At 38.6% G+C, this 12,075-nt stretch overlaps 1 protein-coding gene across 1 annotated transcript in view; it reads right to left on the reverse strand.

The window, feature by feature from the left end:
* Positions 1 to 11,914, reverse strand: part of ppp2r5a (protein phosphatase 2, regulatory subunit B', alpha isoform) — a 37,971-nt gene extending 26,057 nt beyond the window's left edge. Inside the window, exon 1 of the mRNA XM_052095792.1 lies at positions 11,304 to 11,914. Within this exon, the coding sequence (XP_051951752.1) occupies positions 11,304 to 11,460 (157 nt within the window). The 5' untranslated portion in view covers positions 11,461 to 11,914. The remainder of the gene's footprint in view (positions 1 to 11,303) is intronic.
* Positions 11,915 to 12,075: the final 161 nt, after the last annotated feature.

Here is a 12,075-nt window from a genome sequence, read left to right on the forward strand (position 1 = left end):
TGATGGTCTCAGACGTGGAGGCAACTGAGATTCATCCTCCACCACCCGGATTGATGCGTGTCACTACGTCACCACGAGGACTTAATGCACATTGGGGATTTGGCATGATTGTTTGATAATTTATGGTGTGAGTGATAACAGTTTAATATATTCAGATGCAATGTGTTGGATGTGCATTATATGTAACCCCTGAAATGTTGTTTTATATTATTGTGGAGCTTGTTCATTCTCTCCTGACTGAGTTTCAAATATGGCTGTATTTGAGGGAATGCACAATGTTAGACAAACATAACAGTGGCCATTTACATTGAAGTTTAAAGGATACGCTGAGGCCAAAACCGAATGTCTCAGACAGAGGGCCAAAGACAGGGTAAATGTAAATATATTACTAATATATGATCATATATTAGGTCCACTGATAACATAATCAGTGGACTTCAGGGAAGACAGTACAAAAGAATAAAAAAAGATGTCATGACCCCTTTAAAGGGATTTTTTTCCTTGTAGTTTTTCAAAATAACATCAACATAAGCAGAAATAACATTCTTAAGTGTTTAAAGCATCAGCTTCTTATTTCACCAAAACCCACGTCTTTGGTACCCAACTAATTACAATTTGGTATGCACTGAATGCAGCTAAATGCTTGAATGCACAGGAATGTTTAATTCCACACTTGGGAGTGTGTCTAATTCCAGTATTCAAGAAAAACTCCCCATGAGTAAAAAGGGAAGCCATTCAACAGCATGGTGCTTTGAAACAAAGCAGCAGATGTTCTTGTATTACTTGTTCTTGTTTTCATTATTTTTTTAAATATGCAGCTCAATATGGCCTAAAAATGACACTGAAGACTTGATAAGTTACAGCATAAGGCCACATAATAACATCCAAAATTTACTGCAAGTAAAACGGAGTGACTGGTGCTTATAATCAAAATATTGGTCATTACTACTCGTAACTGACAGCTTATTTCAGTTATTACTAGTAACTGACCAAATGATGGTCAAGTAAAACTGTGAGTTTCTCATAAATAATCAAGAACCCCAGAAAACATCAGATACACATGTACAAAAGGAAAAAGCAAATGAGTTGTTCTCTACCTAGAGAAAACAACTTGAAGAAGCTACACCTTTTTTTAAAGGTGGAGAAGAATTCATTTTTGCTTTCGGTTTCTGGTTTCATCACGAAAGGGAAATAGTTCAAGTATGGCAAACGCCATTTTCCTTGCACCTTAAAACATTACAACCCATTGCATTCCTTCACTGCAGGGCAGAATGATGCACTTCATTCCATCAGAACACCGTGTCCCACTATTCACTTGTTTCAGTCATGTACCTTTTCTCTTAGCCATATTTATGAATGATCATCAGCAGGGGAAAGCAATGGCGGTGAAACACCCGAGAAACAATATCGAATTGTGAAAAAAGAAATGGCTGTGCGCAAAACCACGCCATGGTTAATTTACGAGGTGCAGACGGTCCACTCGATAGCGATGAGCGAAACGAAAAAGTCTCTCAGGAAGTGTCTCAGCTCTGTTGGCCGCACATGGCTACCACAGGACCTACCAACAGTGTAGGGAAAAGTTAAAATAAAAACTTAAAAGTGACTACAGAATCATCAAGGAAAAGTGGAAGTGGTTTGACCAAATGGACGCTATCTAAACCGGCAAGCAATAGGAGGGAGAGTGCCCTGGACTCAACCATGATGGAGGATGGTACGTTTTGTTACATTAACTCTATACTCTGCTTGAAAGCTTCATTTTATTTAGTTAACCAGCTACTGGAAGCTTGCTTCTAAAACAACCAGGCCAATTTAACTTACACTTGTGTAAAATCACCATGCAACAACTGCTTTATGCAGCACAATGAGCTAGTAGCTAACCACTAGTGGTTGTGTTATTGTTTTAGTCAGTTTGTGTCGTGTTTAATGATGTCACATCAGTAGAGGCAGCGCAACTATGATGATCAGCCTATATTTACCTATATAAACGTTGAGGTGGCACTAAACTGCAGTGGAAATGCAAGCTCAGAAAAGCGAAGCGAGTAGAGTTGAGGCGAGTCGAACCGCAACGTGCAGTGGAAAAGTGCCAAAAGATATAGCTACAGAGCCCCTAACCTATCTCTTACCCTAACCCTTACTGTGTGTAGAAGTGTCGCCCCTTTTTGGAGTTGGCACAACCCTCTTTCTGGAATATCTCCACTCTCGTAGTTTTTGTACGTCTTCTGTAGTTTCCGCCACTGTTTCGAGATCTCCGGGCTGCAGCAATTCCTACTTGCATTTTTGTGTCTTATTTTCTCATGTTATTGCATTATACGAGCACTTAAAATTAACTCCGATCATCTCGCCGAGCCACACCGCGGACAGCACTCAGAGCAGCTCCTGAAGACCGCATGAAGATTTGATAGCTTTGATGTACAAGCGCCATCTGCTGTCCTGCGAAGCTTAGACAAGGAGGTTGATAGTGAATGCAAAAGTGCATTTGTGCAAACATTTGTGTAATTTGTAGTGCAAATGTTCTTGGTAGTCGCAGGTTATACACAGTGTTAATGACATGCAGACACAAAGGAGATGAGCTGCTTACTTTGTTGCCAATGATAGATTGGAGGCTGCACTGTTGAATATGCCTCAAATCTGTCAAGCTTTTTGCACATGTGTTTTGGAGGTGTAAAAACAGGAGAAAAGCGAACAAACAAAACTGCAAGCTACCACAAATAACGCAGTGCTCTTGAATTTGCATAAATTCTTGCGATCGCAAAATCCTGAGGGACTGTCTGATATATTTTTTACCGTCAATCCTCACTTTCGCATTCTTCTTTTGTTTTTGGAAATTCACATTCTTCATGCAAAGCGCAAACAACTGGGTAGGGAGGACAATTTATAGTAAAAAAAAAAGACTCAAATATTATTCTGTTTCTCACCCACACCTATCATATCACTTCTGAAGACATGGATTAACCACTGGAGTCTTATGGATTACTTTTATGCTGCCTTTATGTGCTTTTTGGAGCTTATACATTTTGGAACCATTCCCTTTTTCTCATTGTAAAGGGATTAATGGTAAGGAGGCGGCAAGTGTGTGTGTGAGTGTGTTTGTGTGTGGCAGTTTTTGACACTGATATTTTGGTCCTCTAAGGTACTAAGTGTGAGGTTTATTTTTAAATCTGACACTGCACAAAAAATAATAATGCATCAATGTTGTTGCTAATCATTGACATATCCCAGACTGTGATAACCCCCCCCCCAAATTTTTTTTTATAATAATAATTACCCTTAGCATTTAGTATATGGAAAATATGTATTTATTTTTTTTTTTTTCATAAAATATCAACAGTGGATTATATAAACAAACTGGCATTTAAAAGGTTAAAATCCTGAAAAATAATGAATATTTGGTAGTTATGTTCAGGACTGATGTTGGTTAAAAAAATGAACTCATTGAAAGTGGAAAATAATATTAATATCTAATATTATTATGGCAGTTTTTGACACTGACATAAGGACCTCTGAGAAACCTTTTTGTAAGCCAATTTTTAGAATCATGACAGCCCTAGCATCCGAAAATAGGCTCTTCCTCCAAAGCAAATTCTGGTTGCTTGAAATGCATAGACACAACAATATGCAACATTATTAGGATGACACAGACTGAATATGAAAATTTAAATTTAAATTTTCTTGTATTTTTTTTTTTAAATGTCTCTTGAATTTAGATGGTTTCATACTCTAGACAGCCAATTCACCTCACAAAACACAATGTTGTCAGAACAAACCATGTTTATTCTAGAATAAGGGCACCTCATATAACCTGTCCATGATGTGCCTAAAGCTGCGTTCACACTGCCAGCTACTTTATCACTGCATGTCGCCAGTGGCTGGCGGTTAGGTCACTAGTGGTGTGTATGGACAGTCTAAGCATCACTGTTTCTTTACAATGAATATTATTATTAAAATATTAGGATCATGTGAGTTCTACCATCTTCTCTCGTATTGGCAGTCGCTCCCAAAGTCGCTCTTCATTTGCATAAAGTTTAACATTTCTCTTTGTCGCTGGACATGCTCACATCCGGTCACCAAGGGTTGCCGTCGCTCGTGTTGCCGGAAGTAGCCAGCTCTCATAGAAAATGAGATGATGTTGCTGATTGTCGCTGGCAGTGTGAACTCAGCTTAATTCAGTTACCTTCTACAAGTGACGGATGGATTTGCACCAAAATATTGTAGAGTTTGAATGGGTACACAACCTTTGACATTAACAACAAAAGAAAATAAATGTGTTTTAAATGTTGATAAGCTTATTTTTTTGGCTATCCTAACAATTCCGAAGTTGCATTTTCATTCTAAAATTTGTACTCCAAAGACAGTTAGGTTTAGGGTTTGGGTTAGGGGGTCGAGCGCGGTAGTGTTTAAAGCTATGTTTGAATGCACTCATGTAACCTCAGATTAGCGCTCACTTAAATGGTGAATGAGTTGTTTCTGACATAGCATAATGTACATGATGTATATGTACATGGGGGGTTTCATTACTATTGCAGCCAATGACCTGGGTCATCACCATAAACTGTGTCCCAAACGATGCACTATACACAATCCACTTACAATATACATGTACGTGTATGAATTTTCAAAGTGTAGTATCTTCCCAAATGGAACACTTTTTTTTCTACACAGAAGCATTATACGTTTAAAAGCTGACAGAAGTGATGTTTCAAACGCATGCAATGTGTTTCGGCTAGCGTTAGCACATTAGCCAATCTCAGTTCAACCCTTGTGCGTGTGCGATTTGGGATGCACCTATAGAGTTCCAAGTAGTGATTCTAGGCTGTGTAAGTGACACATGCACAGGTTTTCTGACTAATAAAATTAGTTGCATTAACATAGTAGATTTTTAAAGGTAATTGCTTACCATCATAACAATTATACCACATTCCTTGTAAAGAATTTATAATCTCATTTGAAATGTTAATTCCACAGTTTTTGGTTGCCATATTCAACACAAATTCTTATTTTGGTCTTAATTCTAAGCTGATACCTTTTTCTATTGGGATTTCATTTCACTCAGACTGTAATATAGACGGTGATATAGAAATACAGTGTAAATACAATGAGGCGTGTCCATTTAGTTACCCATATCTAATAAAAGTACTGTGTCCACTAATAATAAATCAACAGTGAGTGCACCATAAATACCAGCAGAATCTTAAGAGACGTTTAGTGAGTCTGAACTTTGAACACAAACAGGATAAATCAGTCTTACACTTAAGGATTTTGCCTCTGTGGTCTGAACATGTTTTCAAAATATTTCACAAAAATTTAAAAGAGCCAACTCAGTAGAGTCATTTGTTCAGGAATTGGACTACTGGTTGCGCTGTATGTTTCACACTATAGATTCAAAACAACCGTCCAATAAGAGACTACAGTGAACGTGCTGTATATTCAAATATATTGGCTCATAAGAGTCATTCATTCGGGAATCAAACTAAACTTTTTGTGCTGTATGTTTCATACTGTAGATTAAAAATAAAACAAAAACAAGTCATTAGAATCGTTCATTGAGGAATCAGAACACACTGGTTGTGCAGTATGTTTCGTTCTGTAGATTCAAGAGAACCAGCTTATAGGAGAAATGTGTTCAGTATTATGGTGCGTTCACATACAATGCGTAGAAATCCGCATGCCGTGTTGTCGCAAAAGCCTATCTGCATTGAGATTTAGCGGATGTCACTGACGTACTGTCGTAGTAGCAGAAAAAATCTGGAAAAATGGATGAAAAAAATTGTTGTAGCAGTGTGTGGGCTCCCAGAATTGTATGACACAACATCATACATTTACAGAGACCGGACGAAAAAAGACATCGCTTAGAGGAAAGTGAGCGAGGAAGTTGGACTACCTGGTAAGTTCTGAAAATATGCACGTCTACTTGATTCCAGCTGGTGGTTGTACTTTATATGAACCAAGTCGTAGAAGCCCCTCCTCCTGTCCTTTTCATGAGAAGGGGGAATACTTGCGGGTTCAAACACAAATTTATAATCCAGCGGTAAAACTCGTGCGAGCAATGACAGTACAAAATCATAAGAGTCATTCATTCGGAATCAGACTACATTTAATGCATTTTATGTTTTAGGTTGCTGTAAGTTCAAATGGACCAGCTTATAAGAGTAATTTGTATGAGAATTGGACAAAACTGGTCATGCTGTACGTTTCGTCCAGTAGATTCCAACGAACAAGCTCATAATAATCATCTGTTCAAGAATTGCACTACACTGGTTGTGCTGTATGCTTCATTCTGTGGATTCAAAAGAACCGAGTCATAAGAGTCATTCATTTGGAGTCAGACACTGGTCGCTGTTTGTTTTTTTTTGGGGGGTGCTGTCTTTACTCAAGTTTTGCTAGTTGCTACTCTACATTATTTAAAATGGATTGTCAGACTAGCAACGCTGCCAGGTAACTCTGCCCCTTCTCCTATGTACATATCAAATTGATACCAAAGCACCGGTACTTCTGACATCACTACAAGATGATAAAAACATCCAGGGATTTACAGAAAACATTCTTGGCATAATCCCCAATAGCCCAGTCCTAGTGCCGCCCATGGTGCTAACCGAACGAAAGTAAAGACAATCATTCAGTTTCGGTATTTAAAAAAAGAAATACGTTGATCCAGTTCTGAATAAAAAACGGTTATCGACTGCCAACTCTATTTATGTATTAAAGTACAATGATACCAACACCATGGTATTGCCCTTATAAATCTTTAGGGATTATACTGGAGCTTACCATATGAGGACACTAATCTAATGGAAAGAAAATACACTTCTACAGTGGATGTACAAGTCAGGCTTCAAAATGTTCTTTATCAACAGGTACTGGAATTTTTCTTTCAATTATATGCTGCTCTTTTTTGTGCACTAGTTCTGACAGCCTGTCTGTTTCAGGCTTCTATAAACTTCAATTCATGATGGTTTTTTCCCACTCATAGAGGATTTAACAGTGAGAGAACAGCAGTCGAAGCCACTTTCACACAGAGCTGGAGGGGTTCTAACACAGCCCCACTGCTGCTCTATTAATACACCTTATGTAACCGATCTGAATGCCACTGTCCCTGTTGTCTTTCCCAGACAGCCCCTTCTTAGACTCGCTGTCTTCACCACAAAATGGAGCCAAATGACCATACAGAATCTGGCTCAATTTGAGAACATCAGAAACACATTCATTGATTGCCTCCATTTAATTTGCCCTCATTCACACAAGAGCACACACAGAAAGAGTCATTTAATTTGTTGAGGTTCCCAATAACACTCCGGGGCTTGTGGTTGTCATAGCTACATGGCAGGTGTCTGGAGAGTCATAATGTCAGTATTACTAATATGACTGTAAACATGTCACGCAGCTGTCTCAGTACAGGAGAACATGCAGATCCTCAGTGTTCCCACTCTGCAAGCCTTTACTCAGCTCAATTCAGTGCTGTAACAGCTGGGTTGACTTGTGCTTCACCCAGCTAAATCTAGATTTTAGCAAATATGTGCAAATATGATGGCCTGTTTAAGCACTGGCGTGCAAAGAAGGAGGGCAGCAGGGGCGCAAGCCTCTTTAGTTCACAAATCTAAAGGTGTCTTCTGATCGTGCAGGTACTTTTTAATAATACAAATAAAATTATTAAATAAAACTGATCAAAATCTCTTAATAATCACACAGTAACTGTCAAAATGAGATTTCCGTCTAAATCATGGGAGCATCAAAGAAAATTAGACGGAGATGCCGTCTAAATTAGACGGAAGTGTGCGCTACAATATCGGTGCGGATTCCAATCGAAAGTGATCATCCCTATGCCTTACTCACTCCAAAGGGCAGAGCTTTAGAAGTAGGTACTCTGAATGAAACATGGGATTACTTTATGAATGTATTCTTTACTGACATTCTTGTGGAAGGGCTCTTCGACAAAGGATTCATTTTCTCACTTTCGTTTGGAACAACCTTACGAGTGGCGTCCCCTTCCTGCGGTGCCAAGAAGTAAAAATGTCATTGGGAATTCATTCCCGGGATCATCGAAGGAGACGTTGCCTCAGATGAGTAACAGGACAGAAAAAAGTACACTCAATGTACAGTATTGTAGTACAAGTGCATCAAAAAGATACTACTTCATTTGATTTGCTACATCGCACACTTGCAGGGTCGACAGCTTAATTAATGATAATGGGAGCAGTCAAGTCGCTTTCACTGTAGATAGAAATTCAATACTTATTTTGTTGAATACTGTCATAAACTGAAGGAGCTGTCTGATTCAGCTAATACCAGTTTACTTTTTGTTTCATTGAATAAGCCATTAGACTAATCACTTTAAAAAAGTATCATGGAATTACCATTTTTGGGCATGTAGACCACCATGTAGCCATTCAGAACCATGGTATTGCTATCTTGGTACCATCATTGTACCATAGTTCTGAAACATTACTGCTGTAAGGTCCTAAATAAAGTGGCAAGAAAAAGTATGTGTACTTTTTGGAGTTAGCTAGTTTTATGCATTAATTGATCATAAAGTGTGATCTCATCTTCATCAAAGTCACAAATATAGACAAACACAATTTGTTTAAGCTAACAACACACAAACAATTATAATCTTTCATGTCTGTATTGAACACATCCCACTAAACATTCACAGTGTAGGTTGGAATAATTAAGTACAAACCAAGGCCAATGACATCAACAAGAGCTAATTAGAGTCAGAAACTGACAAACTTGGCATCCAATTAATGAAACTATATTGGAGGTGTGGCTAGAGCTACTTTGTCTTATAAAAGGCACTCAAAAATGTTGAGTTTGCTATTCACAAGAAGCATCTGCTGATGTGGACCATGCCTCACAAAAAGAGATCTCAGAATTGTTGCTTTGCATACAGCTGGAAAGGGTTACAAAGTTATCTCGAAGAGCTTAGATATTCATCAGTTTGACAAACTGTCTAACTGATTGGAGACGATTTAGTACTGTGGGTACTCTACCTAGAAGTGGCTGTCCAGCCAAGATGACTCAAAGGGTGCACTGCAGAATGCTCTATGTGGTAATAAAGAACCCTAGAGTGACAGCTAAAGACTTGACGAAAAAACTGGAACTGATTCACATCGCTGTTCACAAGTTTACTATATAAGTGGGTTGGACCACTTGCCATCATCGAGGGGAAAATTAATTCCCAAGTTTATCAAGATATCCTAGAAGATAATGTCAGGGCTGCAGTGTGCCAGATGAAGCTCAGTAGAAGTTGGGTGATGTAGCAGGACAATAACCCTAAACATCTAAGTAAATCCACAACAGAATGGCTTTACAAAAAGTAAATCCACCTTTTGGAGTGGTCTAGTCAAAGCCCAGTCCTTAACCGAATAGAGATGCTGTGGAATGAACTCAAGAGAGCCATTCACACCAGACATACTAAGAATATGGCTGGGCTGAAGCAGTTCTGTATGGAAGAATGGTCCAAAATTCCTTCTGAGTGTTGTGCAGGTCTAATCTGCAGCTGCCGGAAACGTTTGATTGAGGTTATTGCTGCCAAAGGAGGATCGACCAGTTATTAAATCCAATAGTTTCCATACTTTTTCCACAGCACTGTGAATGTTTAATGGGATGTGTTTGATAAAGACATGAATGATTATACTTGTTTGTGTGTTGTTAGCTTAAGCACATTGTGTTTGTCTCTACTAGTGACTTTGATGAAGATGAGATCATATTTTATGACCAATTAATGCAGAAAACCAGCTAATTCCAATGGGTTCACATACTTTTTCCTTGCCACTGCACTTATTATATAATATAGTAAAATAGCATTATATTAATATGAAAGGAAATAAAGCGTACCATAGGAAATGTCAGTTCTATAAAGAGGGTGATGAGGTCAGAGAGGAAGAAGGATGAAGTGAGGTAACAGAGATAAGATAAAGATTTAAGCACTTTGAAACAATCATTGCAATACCGTGATACTTTTGGAAGCATCTTGCATAAGCATTAAGGAAGTTCATCCAAAATTAATACCAAAAAATGGAAATTGTGTCATTATTTACTCACAAAATGAAATAGAATCATACCAAACCAATTTGAATCTCCTTTTGTTTTTGCATCAGAAGGTGAGTATGTGTGAACTGTCCCTATAAGTGCCACTTTTTATGCAAAATGTGTAATATAAATGTTTCTTTTGGCGTTTTTCAAAACTGAACTTTGCAAAACACTGGATAAAAACTTTTCCACCATTAAACAGGCAAGCATGACCCCCAACCAAAGGCTCTGACAAAATGGAGATTCTAATAGATTAATCTCCCTCCCACTCTCCATTATTGACTGATTTACAGAACTGACGACCACGTGACTTTAAAAGGCAACAAAATGAGGACAGGAAATGTGGGAAACTACAGGTTGGACCATGAAATAAAGTTGCTTCCCTTGATAAGAAGAGACTTGGAATGGGCAATCACATTGACTCAATCAGTATTTATAGACTACACCCAAATACAAGTCTGCAAAGTAAATGCTTCAATGGGGGCTCATCAGAGATGTAAATAGATGACTTTAGCATCCGACTAAAGCCAATACAGCATGTATAGAGGAAGAAATCATTGAATTTAATTTATTCTTCAAATGGTGTCATAAGTTGCACTGATTGGCTGTATCTCAAAACAGTTACCCACCTACCCAGACAGCACATTTGTCCTCCTTGGGAGTTTAGAAAGTTTGCATCAGCCAGATTTGCCATCACTCTTCTAATGAATTTCCCTCTAGCTCTGCCCCCACCCCCCAGTGTTGTAGTGCTGAGTGGATCGGTCTGATCCACTTTGTTTTTGTCCCATTTACAGAGCCAGGGCTGTGTACAAATACTAGAATTTTCAGCCCACCCACAGAACGGAAAGTGTGTGGCGATTTATATATATATATATATATATATATATATATATATATATATATATATATATATATATTTTTTTACTTGGTCAAAAGGTGTAACTAGAAAACGTAATATTCGTGACTTTAAAATTCATATATATATATATATATATATATATATATATTTTACTAGCCTTTTCTTGACGGTTACACCACCGGATATTTTAAAGTAATTTAATCAGTTTAAAAAAAAAAAAAACCATTAGAAAGCACATGCAAAAATATAAAATTTCTATAAACTCGGAACTACATTTTTGAAATATAATTGTTGTCACCTCGGACCCGTGTATGTGAGCTGAGCCGACTCGGCACGCGCCTATTCCGTCTACTAGGTAGGCAGCGGACACTGTTTTGATACACAGCCAGTGTCTATTTCCAGCCCTTTATCCTCTTACCTTTGAGCTGCGGGAGCGCAGAGATCTCCGGAGCCGCAGGCCTGCTGCTGTTCATCGCAAACTGTGACGACCCCTGACAAATCCTCTGTCTCTGAGCCTTCCTCACTGATTTCCGCGTGAATCCGTCCACTTTCTCCGACGCAGATATCGCCGACATTTCCAAAGCAGCTCTATCCAATAAACCCAGTTTACAGGAACTGAATGTGCATTAAATGCTCTCTAGTCTGAATGACACCCCACTGACCCTGCTGTACAGACCCCATCTAATGCAATGCACTGTCAATCCAGTCCCGTAGATTTGTGTGTAAACATGCTGCATGACCTCAAAACAATCCACAGGTACCATGCGTCTCTATTTTGCTTAAGAATGTGTAAAATTAGTAAATAGCAGGTTTTAGCCAAGTAAAATGTCCAAAAACAACTAAACTTCGTCTACGCAGCACGACAACAACTCAAACTGTGACAACATACACCCGAAACACCGAGTCACGACTCTACACACGCTTGAAATGGGCTTCATTCATTGCCGATGTAAGAAAATACTTTAATACGAATCTGCCGATGCCTTAAAAATTCTCAGATCTGCTGAACTTCATTCAGCCGCTGTTGCGCTTCACTGGGGTCTAAAAATAAAAGCCCGTGAAGCGCTGACTGACGGAATGTTCAGCCAATCAGCGTTCGCGCAGAGAGTAAACTCCGCCCCATAACCAATCAGATTAGTGTTTTATTGGATTTTTCGGGAAGTACACACAGAACAGATGCTAAATAGTTT

This window comes from Xyrauchen texanus, chromosome 28, assembly GCF_025860055.1.
Source record: "Xyrauchen texanus isolate HMW12.3.18 chromosome 28, RBS_HiC_50CHRs, whole genome shotgun sequence".
Lineage (NCBI taxonomy): Eukaryota > Metazoa > Chordata > Actinopteri > Cypriniformes > Catostomidae > Xyrauchen > Xyrauchen texanus.